The sequence below is a fragment of the Salvia miltiorrhiza genome, chromosome 1 (genome assembly GCF_028751815.1).
Source record: "Salvia miltiorrhiza cultivar Shanhuang (shh) chromosome 1, IMPLAD_Smil_shh, whole genome shotgun sequence".
NCBI lineage: Eukaryota > Viridiplantae > Streptophyta > Magnoliopsida > Lamiales > Lamiaceae > Salvia > Salvia miltiorrhiza.
The window spans coordinates 69910674-69929394 of NC_080387.1; the positions used below are offsets into that span (position 1 = coordinate 69910674).

The 18721-nt window shown below is 36.1% G+C and overlaps 3 protein-coding genes across 5 annotated transcripts; 2 read left to right on the top strand and 1 right to left on the bottom strand.

Moving 5' to 3' along the window:
* Positions 1 to 1626: 1626 nt before the first annotated feature.
* LOC131005569 (uncharacterized) lies at positions 1627 to 8530 on the top strand. The gene is made up of 2 exons (XM_057932579.1): positions 1627 to 6984; positions 7489 to 8530. The coding sequence occupies exons 1-2, from the start codon at positions 2658 to 2660 to the stop codon at positions 8103 to 8105; spliced, it is 4944 nt and encodes a 1647-aa protein (XP_057788562.1). The 5' UTR covers positions 1627 to 2657; the 3' UTR covers positions 8106 to 8530.
* Positions 8531 to 13092: 4562 nt separating this feature from the next.
* Positions 13093 to 15853, top strand: LOC131005562 (uncharacterized). Of its 3 annotated transcripts, XM_057932570.1 has the most exons (5): positions 13093 to 13556; positions 14148 to 14204; positions 14683 to 14743; positions 14864 to 15557; positions 15649 to 15853. In XM_057932570.1, the coding sequence occupies exons 2-5, from the start codon at positions 14160 to 14162 to the stop codon at positions 15680 to 15682; spliced, it is 834 nt and encodes a 277-aa protein (XP_057788553.1). In that variant the 5' UTR covers positions 13093 to 13556; positions 14148 to 14159; the 3' UTR covers positions 15683 to 15853. The 3 variants fall into 3 exon arrangements, with proteins under 3 accessions (XP_057788553.1, XP_057788555.1, XP_057788554.1); XM_057932572.1 differs by lacking the exon at positions 14148 to 14204; XM_057932571.1 differs by lacking the exon at positions 13093 to 13556 and having other exon boundaries at positions 13576 to 14204.
* Positions 15854 to 17670: 1817 nt separating this feature from the next.
* On the bottom strand, positions 17671 to 18191 carry LOC131005565 (auxin-induced protein 15A-like). The gene has a single exon (XM_057932574.1). It carries the CDS (start codon positions 18060 to 18062, stop codon positions 17796 to 17798), a length of 267 nt encoding a protein of 88 aa, XP_057788557.1. The 5' UTR covers positions 18063 to 18191; the 3' UTR covers positions 17671 to 17795.
* Positions 18192 to 18721: the final 530 nt, after the last annotated feature.

Genomic DNA, 18721 nt, shown 5'->3' on the forward strand with positions numbered 1-18721 from the left:
TTCGGTTTCGTACTACCAGTTCAGGGAAGTTTCTCTCTTTTTTTGCTTTTCATTTTTGAAACTTCTATTTCTTTTAGTTGTCTGCTGTTGTTTCTGTTTTGGTCTGTCATACTCTCACACAATGAGGACATTGTGTTGTCCAAGTGTGGGGGGTGTCTTTGTTTTGTGTGTCTTTGCTTTGTTGCTATGTTGGTTTTCGAGTCAGTTTCGAGTCCTTTGGCAATATTATGATGGATGATGTGAAGAGTTGAGATTAGGATATTGGATTTGGTATGATAGGCTGTTGCTCTTGTGATGGAATTATGCATATGTTCGTAGGTATTCTTGTATGAGAAAAACGTGCAAAATTTGATCAAAATACTTGAAGCCTACTAAATTGTGAGGATTGAGCCCTAATGAGCACACATGACTAGCTCTAATTGTTTCTTTGATGAGTGATTGATTCGAACTTCAATGCCGAATTTCTGGTTTGCCTTGTTGCCATAGTCAAGACTGAGTTTGAGAATTTAATGCATGAAAATGATTAAGGCATTTAGGAATAACCATTGTTTGGCCTGAACATATTATCCGAAACTTCACTATTCCCTTAGTGAGCCCGTTTGTGCCTAATTTGCTCCTTTTTGTTTGATGAAAACTCACATATATTGAGCCTTAGCCTGTTTTAGCCTACTTTTGTCCCTTGAAAACATGTGAATGCACTAGATTATGACGAGATGAGAAGATGAGTACTCCTATAATTTTAGTGTGTTGAGAGATAGTTCATTGATTCTATGGGATATATATATTTGTGCATTGGTTCCATATTTTGGTGGAGATAATGACATAACGGCAAGCTATGTTTGAAGGCATAAAGTTGTGAATTGTGTGAATCTATTCTGTCCATATTTGTCTTTTGAGAGAAATTGAGTGAACTTGGTGAGACATGATTGAATTTGCACAATTTTGACTTGAATGAAGATCATGTCATAATTTTCTGAGCAAGAGCATGATTAGTGGTTTGTGGATGATTGTATCTTGATCAAGACTTTGAGTATTATCTATCATATTGTTGCCAAAGCTTTGTTTTTTGCTGTTTTGAGTCTTCTTTTGTTCCTTCCCTGTCGTTTTGTTCTTTTTGGTGCTCGAGGGCGAGCTTTGTTTAAGTGTGGGGGGATTTGATTGGGCGTATTTATACGCATTTATTTGGGGGATTTTGGTGTGGTTTCTATGTTTAATTTGTGTTAAATATCGTCTTTGGATATGAATTATGGTCTTATATAAATGTTTATGGTATTTGATAGGTTTTGGAGAAAAGTATTGATTTTGAGAAGAGTTTTGAAGTCGTGAAGCTGTGTGAAGAGGAAGTTGTGCACGTCTGCCGTGCGGTGTGCCCATTCTGCCTGGGCGTGAATTGATTGCATGGATTGAAGGCTAAAGTGCCGAAAAGAAAGACATGCTGGGCCACCATGTTTGATTTGGACTGATTTTAAGTTAGTTAATTAGCTAGTAGTCCATTAGTTTGTTTTTGTGGACTTTACGTTACTTTTTTTAGTTGCCTATTTAGACTAGGTTAGTAGGTTTTGATTTTTCCTTAGTTATATATATATTAGCTAGAGATCAATTTGGGAGGGACTTTGTTTTTGGAGATATCACAATACACCATTCCAGACGGCAACTTTGAAGCAAAATTGTGGATGCAAATTTGGAGTTCTCAATTCAAGTTTTATTCCTTCATCTTTCCTTTGCAATTAATTATTTATTTTGTTTGATTTATTTTTATTATGAGTTCTAGCTAAATTTCTATATTCCGGCATTGATTAGGGAAGCACTAGCGAAATTATTCTGTGAGATCTAATTGTTCTTATACTTTATTTTTATGCTTGCATCTGCGATTCTCCATGTTTAATGATATTAATTGTTTTGATCCATTAGATAGTTGCAAATATTTATTGGGTTAGAATTAATTATATAGCCAATTGAACCGGCCATCCGTAATTGTGGTTTAGGTTTGATTAGTGGTAAATTGACACATCAGGGTCAAGGGAAAAGCAGTCTTAATTCAATAATCCTGCGTCAGAGTTTATTGGTTTTGAATCGGGTTTCTCTAAATATTAATGCTGTCGGCTCATTAAACCTATAGAGCGTCTCTTACGGTTGTCAGTCGATTAGGGTAGTAATTAGTGAAGCGTCTTCCTGATTATCGAATAATTAAGGAGAAATAAGATCACGTCAGAAGCGTCTTCGGTGGTTATAACTGGTTTGTTTGCATAATTTAAAGTTATTTTTGCATCGATGATCGGAATAATTGAGCTAGGGTGGACTTAATTGATTGCTGGAATTCTTTTATTAATTGTTGGAATTTTTATTCATCTTTTAGTTAATTGGAAAAATTGGTTTATTCGGATTTTATTTATTTAATTTTAAGTTTAGTATTTTCTATATTTTCTTCTCAAAATTTCGTGGTTACTTTGCAGACTTTAATTAGAGAAATTCTCGCCAGTCCCTTGGGAGACGATTTTGCTTACTGCTGTCTGCGCAGTGTGGGCATACCGGCTGACTGCCGGATATTTTTGGTGTAAAACGACGCATCAAATTTTGGCGCCGTTGCCGGGGATGGTTTTAAGCAGGATTTTACTGATTTCAGTCTGTCTTTTATTTTTAGTTATTTTATTTTTTTTATGCCCCGTTCTTCTCGTACAGGCGTATTAGTTTTTGATCCAGAAATCGAGAAGACTGCACGAAAGTTGAAGAAGCAAGCTAAGGAGTGGAAAAAGAGATCCAATTCTGCTCCACCGAGTCTTGAGGATAAAGAAGAAATTAAAGATCCAATGGGTGACCGTAATAATAGGGATGAGGAGAATGATAGAGAGATCGTTGATCCTCGACAGGAACCACCTCAACTGATCAGAGAGTTAGGCCGTCATAGAAGCAATCGCCCTTTGTGCATTGTCCTTCCTGCCATTAATGGCAACGCTGAAATACGGCCTGGTTTCATTCAAGTGCTACCCAAATTCGGTGATTTACCTGGAGAGAGTGCACACAAGCATCTGGCTGAATTTGATCTAGTTTGCTCAACTCTACGCCCTCATGGTTTTACTGAAAATAATTTGAGGCTATTGACTTTTTCTCATACTTTGCAGGGTAGAGCGAGAGATTGGCTTTTTGATCTTCCTCCTGGTTCGATTAGAATTTGGGGAGATTTAGAAGAACAATTCTTGCGAAAATTCTTTCCTGAGTCCAGAGCTGCAAATTTGAGAATGGCCATTAGCAGCATTAAACAGAAGAAGGCGGAGAGTTTAGCCGATTATTGGGAGAGATTCCAACAGCTATGTCGCAAGTGTCCTGATCATGGATTTTCTGACTACCAATTGCTTACTAACTATTTTTATCGTGGTATGTCTTCTTTTGATAGGAAAATTGTTGACGCTGCTTGTGGTGGAAGCTTGACCAATAAAACTTTGGATGAAGCAAAGCAACTCATCGTTGACATGGTTTCAAATGGCCAACAATATGAGGATGAGGATGATGATCGTTATAGGCCAGTGCAGAAAGTAGAAGATTCCAACATGAACGAGAGAATTGATGCTCTCACCTCTTTAGTTAGAGGACTTGCTGTCTCTAAAACTCAACACGTTCAATGTGGAATTTGCTTTGAAAATAATCATCATACTGATGCATGTCCATCTCTGCAGGATAATAATACTGAGCAAGCGTGCATGGGATCCGCTGATGAGCAAGAGATGAACGCACAAAGGCAAAGGCGAAACGACCCTTTTTCCAACACCTACAATCCAGGGTGGAGAAATCACCCAAATTTTAGGTGGAGACAGCAGGAACCAGGGATGTACGCGCCGAATCCGCCGCAGGCTGGACAGTATGCCCATACCGCACGTTCTGCACCGAGTTCTGCACCCAATATGAACGATATCATGAAGAGCCTCGCCCAGAGCAGTGAAATTGTGAAGAATTTGGTGCAAAGTCAGCAGGCATTCCAGCATGAAACTCAGGCAGCGTTGAGTAATATGGGCACACAAATCACGCAGTTAGCCACTCAGGTGAACAAGCTGCAGGCGAATCAAGGCCGACTTCCTTCTGTCACGGAGATGAATCCCAAGGAAAATGCAAGTGCTGTAACTACAAGAAGTGGGAGAATTCTAGCTGAGCCACAGCCTAAGCAGCAGGACAAAGAAAAGCCCGATGAAGCCAAGGACGATGCAATTAGTGAGAAGTCACCAGAATCCACCGAGCCTATCTCTTCTAAGGTAAGTGGAAAACCTAAGGTTTCAATTCCTCAATCACTGACTGCACCACCTTTTCCTTCTAGGTTGGCTCAGAACAAGAGAATTGAAGAAGAGAAGGATATTCTGGAAATCTTCAAGAAGGTAGAAATAAACTTGCCCTTGCTTGATGCAATTAAGCAAGTTCCCAGGTACGCAAAGTTTTTAAAAGAGTTATGCTCTAAGAAAATGAAGTTTGGGAATGATGCGAGAATTCGAGTGAGTGAGAATGTTTCTGCTGTTCTGCAAAGAAAATTACCCCAAAAGTGTCGAGATCCTGGTATGTTCACTATTCCATGCATTATAGGTAATAAGACTGTTGAGAGAGCCATGCTAGATTTAGGAGCATCCATAAATGTCATGCCTTATTCTGTGTATAAGGAGTTGCAATTAGGACCTTTGAAAGACACTCGTGTTATCATTCAGTTAGCTGATAGGTCTACTGCATATCCCGAAGGTGTTGTTGAGGATGTCCTTGTCAAGGTCAATGATTTGATTTTTCCTGTGGATTTTTATATTGTTGATATGGATGATTCTGCCTCTGCTAAGCAATCTTTGATTCTTTTAGGGAGACCATTCATGAAAACTGCTAAGGCAAAAATTGATGTGGATAGTGGAATGCTTAGCCTTGAATTTGATGGAGATGTTGTCACATTTAATATTTTTGAGGCTATGAAGCATGTTGAGGATCCTGAATCTGTGTTCATGATTGATGTTATTGACCATTTGGTTGAGGAATTTGTTGAGAATTTCAGGGAGGATGAGCTTGAGCGGGTTATTTTCAGTTCCCTAACTGAAGAGAACACCAAAACTGAGGAGAATGAAGCCATTAGAGAGATTATCATGCAGCTGTACTCTACGGAGGAAATTCCAGTTCGGCACTTGTCGAGCAGGATGCCCATACCGACCAGCACAGAACCGATTTTGCCCTCTGTTGTGAAGCCACCAAAGCTGGACTTGAAGGTACTGCCCCAGCATCTGAAATATGTGTTTTTAGGAGAGGATGACACGCTGCCAGTGATCATCAGCAATGAACTCAGTGCAGAACAAGAGGTAAGGTTGGTAAGTCTTCTTAAGATGCATAAATCTGCCATTGGATGGACTATAGCCGATATCAAAGGTATTAGTCCCTCTACTTGCATGCATAGAATCTTACTTGAGCCTAATAGTAAGCCGTCTAGGGACCCTCAAAGAAAATTGAACCCTGTCATGAAAGAAGTTGTGCTTAAAGAAATTCTTAAATTGCTTGATCTAGGGATTATTTATCCGATTTCTGATAGTACATGGGTCAGTCCTGTTCATGTGGTTCCTAAGAAGTCTGGTTTTCAATTGGTTAAGAATGAGAAGAATGAGTTGATTCCCATGAGGTTGCAAACTGGTTGGCGTATGTGCATTGATTTTAGGAAGTTGAATAATGCTACTAGGAAAGATCATTTTCCATTACCTTTCATTGATGAGATGCTTGAGCGATTGGCTGGTAAGGAATTCTTTTGTTTTCTTGATGGCTACTCTGGATATTTTCAAATTTTTGTAGCTCAGGAAGATCAAGAGAAAACCACTTTTACTTGTCCTTTTGGCACTTTTGCATGGCGTCGTATGCCGTTTGGATTATGTAATGCTCCTGGTACTTTTCAGCGTTGTATGATGAGTCTATTTTCTGACATGATTGAGAGTTGCATAGAAATTTTCATGGATGATTTTACTGTGCATGGAGACTCTTTTGACCATTGTTTGACTAATCTTGAACAAGTTTTGCAAAGATGTGTCGACACTAATTTGGTGTTGAACTTTGAGAAATGTCATTTCATGGTGAGAGAGGGGATTGTTCTTGGGCATGTGATTTCTGCAAGAGGAGTAGAAGTTGATAAGGCGAAAATTGATTTGATTGTTAAGTTACCTTATCCTTCTAATGTGAAAGAGATTCGTGCTTTCTTAGGCCATGCAGGTTTTTATAGGCGCTTCATAAAAGACTTCGCAAAGACTGCTCAACCCCTCACTAGGTTGCTTCATCAAGATGTGTCTTTTGTGTTCGATGACAAGTGCAAGGAGGCCTTTGATTTGTTGAAGAGTAGACTCACTTCTGCCCCCATCATTCAGCCACCAATTTGGGGAGAACCTTTTGAAATCATGTGCGATGCAAGCGACTACGCCGTTGGAGCAGTGCTAGGGCAGAAAGTTAGGAAAGAGAGCCATGTGATTTACTATGCTTCCAAAACTCTCAACCCGGCTCAATGCAATTACACAACCACGGAGAAGGAGCTTTTAGCCATCGTTTTTGCTTGTGAAAAATTTAGATCATATTTGATTGGTTCTAAAGTTGTTGTGTACTCTGACCATGCAGCTCTTAAGTATTTGCTCTCTAAGAAAGAATCTAAGCCTCGCTTGATCCGTTGGATTCTACTTTTGCAGGAATTTGACTTGGAGATTAAAGATAAAAAGGGAGCCGAGAACTTGGTAGCTGACCATCTGAGCAGACTGCAGACTGTGTCGGACGGTATGCCCATACCAGACGACTTTCCAGACGAACAGCTGCTGCACATCGACGGTAACACTCCCTGGTATGCTGATTTGGTTAATTTTCTAACTGCTGGAGTTTTTCCTAAGGGAATGGAGACAACCCGTAAGAATAAGTTGAGGAGCCAAGCAAAATACTTCATATGGGATGATCCTTATTTGTGGAAGACTTGTGCGGATCAAGTGATACGACGTTGCATCCCTGATGAGGAGATTCATTCCATTTTGAAATTTTGCCATGCTCATGCTTGTGGAGGTCACTTTGGTCCCAAAAGAACGGCACGTAAGATTCTTGATTGTGGTTTTTATTGGAAAACTATTTTTAAGGATTCTTACAACTTCTGCAAAAATTGTGACAAGTGCCAAAGAACAGGTAATATCTCTTCTCGCAATGAAATGCCTCAAGTCCCTATTTTGGTTTGTGAAATCTTTGACGTTTGGGGGATGGATTTTATGGGGCCGTTTCCTAGTTCTTTTGGAAATTCTTACATCCTTTTGGCTGTTGATTATGTTTCGAAGTGGGTGGAAGTGAAGGCCACCCGCACTAATGACTCTAAAGTTGTTGCAGGGTTCCTTAAGGCTAATATTTTTAACAGATTTGGAGTGCCACGTGCCATCATTAGCGATCAAGGAACTCACTTTTGCAACCGCACTTTGGAAGCACTTTTCAAGAAATATGGAGTCCACCATCGAGTTGCCACGGCATATCATCCACAATCCAACGGCCAGGCTGAAGTTTCTAACCGAGAAATCAAGAGCATCCTTGAGAAAACAGTCAACCCGAGACGAAAGGATTGGAGTTTGAGACTGGACGATGCGGTATGGGCATACCGCACTGCATTCAAGTCACCGATTGGTATGTCTCCGTACAGGCTGATTTTTGGGAAGCAATGTCATCTACCTGTTGAGATGGAGCATAAAGCTTTTTGGGCCGTGAAGGAATTCTGTTTAGATGAGAAAGTTGTTGGCAAAGAGCGAAAATTTCAACTGCAAGAATTAGAGGAGATTCGATTGGAGGCGTATGATCATGCAAGTCGTTACAAGGAACGAACCAAATTTCTACATGACAAATACATTCGAAGGAAATCCTTTGAAGTTGGGCAGAAGGTTCTCTTGTTTAACGCACGCTTAAGGATTATGCCAGGAAAATTGAAATCTCGTTGGTTGGGCCCGTTTGAAGTTGTTAGTGTGAGTCCTCATGGAGCTGTGGAAATCCAAAGCCTCGAAACACGAAAGTGTTTTAAGGTTAATGGACAATTACTCAAGCCATACTATGCTGGAGTCGAGATGGAGTCGTTCAATGCGCTCAGCCTGACGTCTCCAACCATTGTCTAAGGATTTTTGAACTTCTTTTCTGTCCAGCCAGGGACGTTAAATAAAGGCGCTCATCGGGAGGCAACCCGATTTTTCTTGCCCTTGTTTTGTTTATTTTCGTTTTTTTTTTCTCTTTTAAAAAAAAATAAAAAATAAAAAATAAAAAAATAAAAATAAAAAAATAAAAAAAATAATAAAAAAAATAAAAAAAGAAGAAAAATGTAGTTTTGTTTATTTTCGTTTTTTTTTTCTATTAAAAAAAAAACTTGGGGTGTGTTTTGGTCAATTTCGCAGGTTTGGGGGTTACCCTCCAGTTTCTGAAAAGTTGGGGGCCAAGGTGCAAATTCTGGAACTAGGATTTTTGACTAAAGTCAAAATTCCCTCAATTTGGTTTCCCCAAACACCACCCCCTCCATTCCACCGCTGCTCCGTCCGTCCACTCCTCTTCCGGCGTCGGCGCGCCACTCCGCACCACCGGAGTCGCTCCACCACAACAGCCGCCATTTTCGGTTTCGTACTACCAGTTCAGGGAAGTTTCTCTCTTTTTTTGCTTTTCATTTTTGAAACTTCTATTTCTTTTAGTTGTCTGCTGTTGTTTCTGTTTTGGTCTGTCATACTCTCACACAATGAGGACATTGTGTTGTCCAAGTGTGGGGGGTGTCTTTGTTTTGTGTGTCTTTGCTTTGTTGCTATGTTGGTTTTCGAGTCAGTTTCGAGTCCTTTGGCAATATTATGATGGATGATGTGAAGAGTTGAGATTAGGATATTGGATTTGGTATGATAGGCTGTTGCTCTTGTGATGGAATTATGCATATGTTCGTAGGTATTCTTGTATGAGAAAAACGTGCAAAATTTGATCAAAATACTTGAAGCCTACTAAATTGTGAGGATTGAGCCCTAATGAGCACACATGACTAGCTCTAATTGTTTCTTTGATGAGTGATTGATTCGAACTTCAATGCCGAATTTCTGGTTTGCCTTGTTGCCATAGTCAAGACTGAGTTTGAGAATTTAATGCATGAAAATGATTAAGGCATTTAGGAATAACCATTGTTTGGCCTGAACATATTATCCGAAACTTCACTATTCCCTTAGTGAGCCCGTTTGTGCCTAATTTGCTCCTTTTTGTTTGATGAAAACTCACATATATTGAGCCTTAGCCTGTTTTAGCCTACTTTTGTCCCTTGAAAACATGTGAATGCACTAGATTATGACGAGATGAGAAGATGAGTACTCCTATAATTTTAGTGTGTTGAGAGATAGTTCATTGATTCTATGGGATATATATATTTGTGCATTGGTTCCATATTTTGGTGGAGATAATGACATAACGGCAAGCTATGTTTGAAGGCATAAAGTTGTGAATTGTGTGAATCTATTCTGTCCATATTTGTCTTTTGAGAGAAATTGAGTGAACTTGGTGAGACATGATTGAATTTGCACAATTTTGACTTGAATGAAGATCATGTCATAATTTTCTGAGCAAGAGCATGATTAGTGGTTTGTGGATGATTGTATCTTGATCAAGACTTTGAGTATTATCTATCATATTGTTGCCAAAGCTTTGTTTTTTGCTGTTTTGAGTCTTCTTTTGTTCCTTCCCTGTCGTTTTGTTCTTTTTGGTGCTCGAGGGCGAGCTTTGTTTAAGTGTGGGGGGATTTGATTGGGCGTATTTATACGCATTTATTTGGGGGATTTTGGTGTGGTTTCTATGTTTAATTTGTGTTAAATATCGTCTTTGGATATGAATTATGGTCTTATATAAATGTTTATGGTATTTGATAGGTTTTGGAGAAAAGTATTGATTTTGAGAAGAGTTTTGAAGTCGTGAAGCTGTGTGAAGAGGAAGTTGTGCACGTCTGCCGTGCGGTGTGCCCATTCTGCCTGGGCGTGAATTGATTGCATGGATTGAAGGCTAAAGTGCCGAAAAGAAAGACATGCTGGGCCACCATGTTTGATTTGGACTGATTTTAAGTTAGTTAATTAGCTAGTAGTCCATTAGTTTGTTTTTGTGGACTTTACGTTACTTTTTTTAGTTGCCTATTTAGACTAGGTTAGTAGGTTTTGATTTTTCCTTAGTTATATATATATTAGCTAGAGATCAATTTGGGAGGGACTTTGTTTTTGGAGATATCACAATACACCATTCCAGACGGCAACTTTGAAGCAAAATTGTGGATGCAAATTTGGAGTTCTCAATTCAAGTTTTATTCCTTCATCTTTCCTTTGCAATTAATTATTTATTTTGTTTGATTTATTTTTATTATGAGTTCTAGCTAAATTTCTATATTCCGGCATTGATTAGGGAAGCACTAGCGAAATTATTCTGTGAGATCTAATTGTTCTTATACTTTATTTTTATGCTTGCATCTGCGATTCTCCATGTTTAATGATATTAATTGTTTTGATCCATTAGATAGTTGCAAATATTTATTGGGTTAGAATTAATTATATAGCCAATTGAACCGGCCATCCGTAATTGTGGTTTAGGTTTGATTAGTGGTAAATTGACACATCAGGGTCAAGGGAAAAGCAGTCTTAATTCAATAATCCTGCGTCAGAGTTTATTGGTTTTGAATCGGGTTTCTCTAAATATTAATGCTGTCGGCTCATTAAACCTATAGAGCGTCTCTTACGGTTGTCAGTCGATTAGGGTAGTAATTAGTGAAGCGTCTTCCTGATTATCGAATAATTAAGGAGAAATAAGATCACGTCAGAAGCGTCTTCGGTGGTTATAACTGGTTTGTTTGCATAATTTAAAGTTATTTTTGCATCGATGATCGGAATAATTGAGCTAGGGTGGACTTAATTGATTGCTGGAATTCTTTTATTAATTGTTGGAATTTTTATTCATCTTTTAGTTAATTGGAAAAATTGGTTTATTCGGATTTTATTTATTTAATTTTAAGTTTAGTATTTTCTATATTTTCTTCTCAAAATTTCGTGGTTACTTTGCAGACTTTAATTAGAGAAATTCTCGCCAGTCCCTTGGGAGACGATTTTGCTTACTGCTGTCTGCGCAGTGTGGGCATACCGGCTGACTGCCGGATATTTTTGGTGTAAAACGACGCATCAATTATCAATTATTGAAATACTATCAATTAATTATTGAAACACAGGATCATGTGAAATTCTTCATCACAAGTCAGTGTGTCCCTTTTTTTCCCTCTTCATGATATATAGTTGCAGAAACATAATCACATGAGCTGCTGATTTCTTCAAATCTTGAACCACATTAATGATATATTTACAACAACGTACACAACCAAAAACGATTATTATATTATAGTATGCTATAATATTTTCATTGATCTCAATTTTAATTTCATGTAGTGCATTTGAGGGCCATGTAGCTAGAGTTGGTAGGGGACTAATGTGTTTAATTCCCTAAAAAAAATTCAATTTTGTGCTTCAAATCATATATACTCCCTCCGTCCTTATTTTATATCCAATTTTTCATTTTCGTCCGTCCTCATAAAATGTATTCGGTCTATTTTTAGTAAGTTTTACACTCACAATAATGTAGGACCCTTACTCCACTCACAACACATTCTAATACTTTATAATGGCGATGAATTCTTCCCACATGAAACTGAAAGCAGCCAGTAATAAGCATTTACCAGTCAAAAAACTGAACATCAAAAAACTGAAAGCAGCCAGTAACAAACTTCAATTCATTTTTTTCTTGCAAACTTGTTGTAGAAACATACTTCACAACTCCAAATTATATTCCCCAAGGTTTAATAATTTTAAGAAATAAAAAAAAAGCTGCTGATCAGCGAACGTAAACGTAAACTAATATTTGATATACGCAAACGTAATATTTGAATATAAGCAAAAGTAATATTTGATATAAGCAAAAGTAATATTTGAATATAAGCAAACGTAATAATTTTAAGAAATAATTAATATTTGATATGAACAAAACTAATATTTGATATACGCAAACGTAATATTGAATATAAGCAAAAGTAATATTTGATATAAGCAAAAAAATATAAGTCATATTTTTATTGAGTAATATTTGATAAAAACAAAAGTAATATTTGAAATACGCAAAAGTAATATTTAATATAAGCAAAAGTGATAGAAGAAAAAATAAGTCATATTTTTATTACGTAATATTTGATATAAACAAAAGTAATATTTAATATTAGCAAAAATAATTATATTTGTTATTAGAAGAATTCATATTTCTATTAATTAATATTTGATATGAGCAAAAGTAATATTTAATATGCACAAAAATAATATTTTATAGAAACAAAAGTAATATTTGAAATAAGCAAAAATGATAACTCATATTTTTATTAAGTATATTTGATATAAAACAAAAGTAATATTAATATTAGAAAAAAAATGTATTTTATTAGAAAAAGTCATATTTCTATTAAGTAATATTTGATACGAGAAAAAGTAATATTTAATATACGTAAAAGTAATATTTGATATAAGCAAAAGTAATATTTTTTTATTATAAAAAGGTTATATTTCTATTAAGTAATATATAATACAAGTGAAAGTATTATTTTATATGAACAAAAAGCATTAAAAAAATACTAAAAAAACACTGAAAAAATATGTTGAAAAAAAACGGGAAGAAAACACTAAAAAAGAATAGATAATTTATGACAATATATAATTTTTTTAGGCTTATGACAAAATATAATTAAACACGTCAAAAAATATAAAATAAAAACATCGAAAAAAAAAATGCTAAAAACGTTATAAAAATCACAAAAAAAAAAAGATGAAGAAAAAGCTTAAAAAATTGTAAAGTTGAAAATGCTAAAAAAATAATTTATGACAAAATATAATAAAATACAGAAAAAATATATTAAATAAAAACATTGAAAAAAATGTTAAACAAACACAAAAAAGGGGAAAAAAAAATATATATATATATATATATATATATATATATATATATAAAATAAAAACGCTATAAAAAGCACAGTAAAAAAAGTTGAAGAAAAAGCTAAAAAAATTGCAATGATGAAGTTGAAAACAAAAAAACTGGAGAAAAGATTTTAAAAAGAGCTTAGAGGCTTCTCTACTCAATTATGTGGGAAACCTTTTTTGCCTTTAAATAGCAAAGCAAGTAGGAGAAGTGTACATAAGAAGTTTGCTGCTTTTGTTTATCAAACTTGAGAAGGAATTCTCGTTTTGCTTGTTCAATCAGTTTGGAAGTGGAATTTTAATACATCTCTTGCATCATCTCTCTGCGTTGTAAGATTATTCCTGTTTCCACCCTCATCAACCCGCGTCGCCTCCATTCTTCGCGCACGGCAGCATGAGCAGACCAGCACGAGCAGACCCGCCGGCCGCCCCCCGCCGCGTCTGACGTCTCCAGCACGAGCCAGACGGCCCTGACCCGCCGTCCAGAACTCCAGATCGGCTTCTCCTCCGCCGCTGAAGCCTGACGCAGTCACGCAGACCTCCCCCCGCCACCTTTCTCCCCTCCTCCGAAAGGTAAATCGATTTTTTGTTGTTTTTTCGATTAAAAATTGATGTTTGTTTTGGTCAGGTTTTTTTTTCGAATTTTTGGTGGTTGGTAAATCGAATGAATGCATAGATTGGGGTCTGATTTGGGCAGATTTTTATATTTTTTTTCGAATATTACAGGCTGTTTTTCAAAAAATTGGGCAGATTTACTCTTTTTTTGAAAAAAAAAAAAATATCGGTACCGATCGGTTTCGGCCGTGAATTTGAAGAAGATTTCTTGGGTAGAAACTAAAAAATGAGAGAAACAAAGTTATGTGATGGATTCGAGTGTGGAGGGAAAAGGAAGTATATGATAGATTTACAATTTGAAAATCAGCCTCCAAATGACATAATATTTCCGAAATGGCATGACAGCACTATTCTTTCTACAATACTATTCCTCCCAATAGTATCACACTCCTCTTATTAAGATAGTTAAATTTCTGTTTACCAATTTTTCATTTTGTATTCGTATTTGAGTAGTGGCATAGTTTGAGATTGAATATCTCAATTTCAAATCCCACTAACACCATTAGAATTTTTGCTTATAAATAATGGTTGGCTCTTTTTGCATTGTAGAGGATTTATGCTATGTCTGTTAGTGAGTGTGTGAGTACATGCCACAGCAAGGTCCAGGTATTCTCTTTCTCGCTTTTCTTGCTATCTTCTTTTTTGTTTGTGATTGTGATAGTAAATTTCTTATTTTTTGAATAATTGCTAGAGCAAAAGGTAGTGTTTAAGCAAATAATTGGCTGCAAGTCAAGTTGAGAGCACCGAAATACAAATACTCAAAGTTAGCAGTTAGAAGTGTCTGTCATTGTGATAGCACAAGTAGTAGGATCATAACAGGTAGTGTTTCTCCGATACACTATCAGCAAATGGCAGACACAACTAACTGCTATTTTTTCTCAAAGAAGTAAAGATTAGTCTGTCATTAGATGGGAACTTGGAAATAATGATTCTTAGACACAATGCACATTTCTCTACTTATGCTATTAATTATCAAGTGATCTAAGATAAACATAAATTTGTTGAAATTCATCAACAAAGGCTATTTTCTTTTTTGATTGTGATTGTGACAATAATTTTTTTTTCTTTTTTGAATAATTGCTAGAGCAAAAGGAAATCTATTTCTTTTGATACATCTCAAAGGGAAAAGCAAAAAGCAAAGGCAGGTATGTGAGCAATGTATATGCAAAAACACGAAGAAGCATGTTTTCTCGTTGTAGTTGTTGTTTTGATTTTTTAATCATCATAAAATTTGGATAACATATTTCTTCCTTTGATTTTTTTAGTCATGGACTTGGACTCTACCGCATCTTCATCATCATCAAACATGGCTGAGACATGTCCAGCAACTTATAGCCGTGTTCATCAAGAGCTGTCATCTATTATTCTAACGACGAGAGTTCAAAATGACACTATCCATATTAAACATGCTGTGGAGAAAACGGAGGGTAAACGATATTGGGATCATGTTACTAAGTTAATGAATGAAAATGCATATGATGTCAACCGGAGACAAATATGTAGAATGGCACAACAAATCCAAGACTACCACCTTAAGGAAGATTGTGATTGCTGCTGCATTGGGAAATCACTTGCTAAGGTGAAGTTGTTGCCACATCCTGTAGTTCCTGATGAGCAGGAGCTTAACCAGTGGAAGAATGAAGATGTACAGGTATGCATGCCCATTCAGCAGCACAATATGACAGTTGGCGGTTCAAGCAAGACGTATCATGAATCCTCTAAGATAGAAACCTCAGAAGTGGGCGCACGATTTGACATGAGCTATCAGTTAAACAAAAAGCTTGCTGCCTATCATTTTACACGGGAACTAAGATCGGATTTGACAAAACTGATCATCAACTATGGCGGTTTTATTATTCCTGAAATACTTGGTTATACAGATGATGAAATGATTTCTTTCATTAAATCATCATGCACTAAGAAATATTATAAAAAATGGTATGAGCAATGGTCACAAAGGTAATACATATTTTCTTTTGTTTGGTATTTGGTGATTTTAGAGCTCTGTTCATAATAATGAGTTTTTTTTTTTTTTTTTTTGTCGTTGCAGGAATGAGTCAACCTCCCGTCTCCCTCCAGCCTGATGCGCCTACAGCCTCCCTGCCAGAAACCCCAAGCTCTTCTACTTCGCGGGGCAGGAAACGACCTCTGCGTGGCTCGTATGGTGATGCTGATGCTGCGCATTCCTCCGGAATTCATGTGCTTTTATGTTTTGCAAAACATATAATTACTTGATGTGTCTTTTTTTCCCTTCTTGCGATTGAACTGAATATTATTAATTCGAACTCTCTTTTACGCACCAAAAAAAATATTTATTAGACGGTGTCTATAATTTGGTCTTGATTCGTCAGACAAATCTTGACTCGTTAAACGATCTGACACAAGACTCTCCTTCGATATAATAATGAACAGAGTGATGGTTCGGTCAATATTATATTCACTAAACGCCATCATACAGAGCACTTACTATTTATGGATTTATGTAATTTACAAGTAAAAATGTTATATATATTCCATATATATTACTCCCTCCGTCCGCCAAAAGTAGACCATTTTTACTAAATTGGGCGTCCGCAAAGAGTAGACCACTTTCCTTTTATGGAAATGGTCCCACCACCCACTTTAATCTTTTATCCTTACAAACACTCTTTATTTACAAAAAAACCACCTCAAATTCAATCTCAACCACACATCTCCTAAAGTGGTGGGACCCTTTCTCCACTACATCAAAATCATCACCAATTTTATTAAATCTCGTGCCCAACCAAAGTGGTCTACTTTTGGCGGACGGAGGGAGTATCTCAAAAGCCACATAAATTAAGCATGGAGAGAGTAAGTCAGCATCAAAAGTTAGCTAGGGAAATTTCGTGTTTTCTCCGCCATGAACCAAACACAAATAAACTAAACCTAATTGGTGCCACGAAACACACATTGTGGTTAACCTCCATTAGTTCACCTAAATTCCTTAAAAGTAGAAAGCCAAATCAATCTTAGTGGAAACTACAGTTATGGAACTGTACTGTATGAGGGTTGAGTACCCTTGTACTCTTCATTTATATAATTTATCTCGACCTTTAAAAAAAACAAAAATAGCCAATTTGATATAGTTTAAGACATATGTAGCCATAAAGATAAAACGTTAAGTTTAATAGATAAAATTATATTTTATAAAAAGATTAAGTTATTCTTAAGGGTCAAAGTCAAACAAAGTTCCCTCTCTTTTCTCAGTACACAGTTGTGTCCGAGCATATTGTGTACAATTGAAATCAATTTTTTCCAATAATGACAGTCCCTAAATTATTTGTTTCAGATAATATACAATTAAAGCAAAAAAATGATTAAAGAAATTCGATTAATTAGAAGTCTCAGTACACAGTTGTGTCCGAGCATATTGTGTACAATTGAAATCAATTTTTTCCAATAACGACAGTCCCTAAATTATTTGTTTCAGCGAGATAATTCATCGTTTACAATAATATACAATTAAAGCAAAAAAATGATTAAAGAAATTCAATTAATTAGAAGTTTAAAAATTTGGAGATGATGGGATTTGAACCATATATCATACTCAAGAAATTTGAATGCTCTACCAATTGAGCTACATTCCGTAACTGAAAAATTAACATCCAATTAATGAATAATCGTATAATAATTACAGAAAAAAATGATTAAAGAAATTGATAATCAGAAGTTAAAAAATATTGGAGATGATGGGATTTGAACCCTATATCAATTCTCATAGGATTTTAAGCCTATGTCTCTTGCGAGAAACTCGAATGCTCTACCAATTGAGCTACATCCCCTAATTGAAATATTAACCTCCAGTTTATTTATAATAATAATTACAATTAAAGAGAAAAATAATTATCTGTTGATCAACAAAATAAAATTGATCCTTTTAATTAAAGCACGTCATCCTCTGGCAAAGCTAGACACGAAACCTGCAAACAAGTCCTCACTGCAAGGGATGGTGAGGCCACCCATAGAGCGATTGAAACGAGTTGTGTATTTGCTTTCTAAAAACTTTCAAATAAGAAAACCTCATTCTTGAAGAAATCAATCAACAGATTAATTAGGTAACAAAAGTTTGCTCCATAAATTTTCATGTATATTCATTTAATCTACTATTATGTAACCAATGGATACATACATTTCTAATCTACAAAATTCTAGCTCTCCTAAAACAATTGTTAGAAATCATCTCGAGCTGAAGGCAGAGATGAAATCTACAAATAATTCTTGACTGCAAGGGATGGTGAGGCCGCCCATCGGGTGATTGAACCCGAATTCTTCCTCAGCTTGAAACAACAACTCTTGAAACGAGGGGTGGTTCAAGTACGCCACTGGAATCACAAACCGCTTCTTTTCATTATCTCCAACATAAACAGCAACATGCCCCTTGGGAACTTCGGCTGACCTTCTCTCGCTGGACAAAGACCGCCTCAGCATTTGGCGAATGGCCATCGTGTAGCAAATCAAGTAAGTGAAATGAGAGTTTTTTATTTTCTTTCTATCAAGTAGTTGTGAAAGAAATCAAAATCAAGAAGAGAGCTAAAGAAGGCTTGTTGATGGTTGAAGATGAGAATTGTGTTTGTGTATATATATAGGTGGAAAAGAAATGTGTTATCTCTTTGGAATTCAGAGTTGCAAGTTGAAATGGATATGTGGTGGCTATGAGATTTGGAAACACAATCACATGGATTGTCTTTGAATCATATCATAATTTTTTATTTTATTTTTTGAAGAAACAATAATTTGTGATGTAAAACTATGTAGTCTACCAACAATGGCAACAAGGGCCCTCATTTTGCCACCTAAAAAAGCTCAAAAAGTTTAAGTCAGAACTTTGTATAAAATAATACTACTAGTAAGAGAGAATGAAAATTATATTTAATTTAGGCACATTATTCAACATACATACAATCTGTTTCATTTTTTCCATTTCTTTACCTCTTGCTTGAGCAGAAGCTAAGATTACTCCTCCTACTGTTGTATACATTGTTGAGTAGATTTTTTATTTTTTTTAGAATTTCTACTTGGAGAAAAATTTGACTACTAATACTAAGCAATTCTTTCATTCCTATCTGTTGCTTTTAGCAACTTTGAGGGAGTGAAAGCATCAT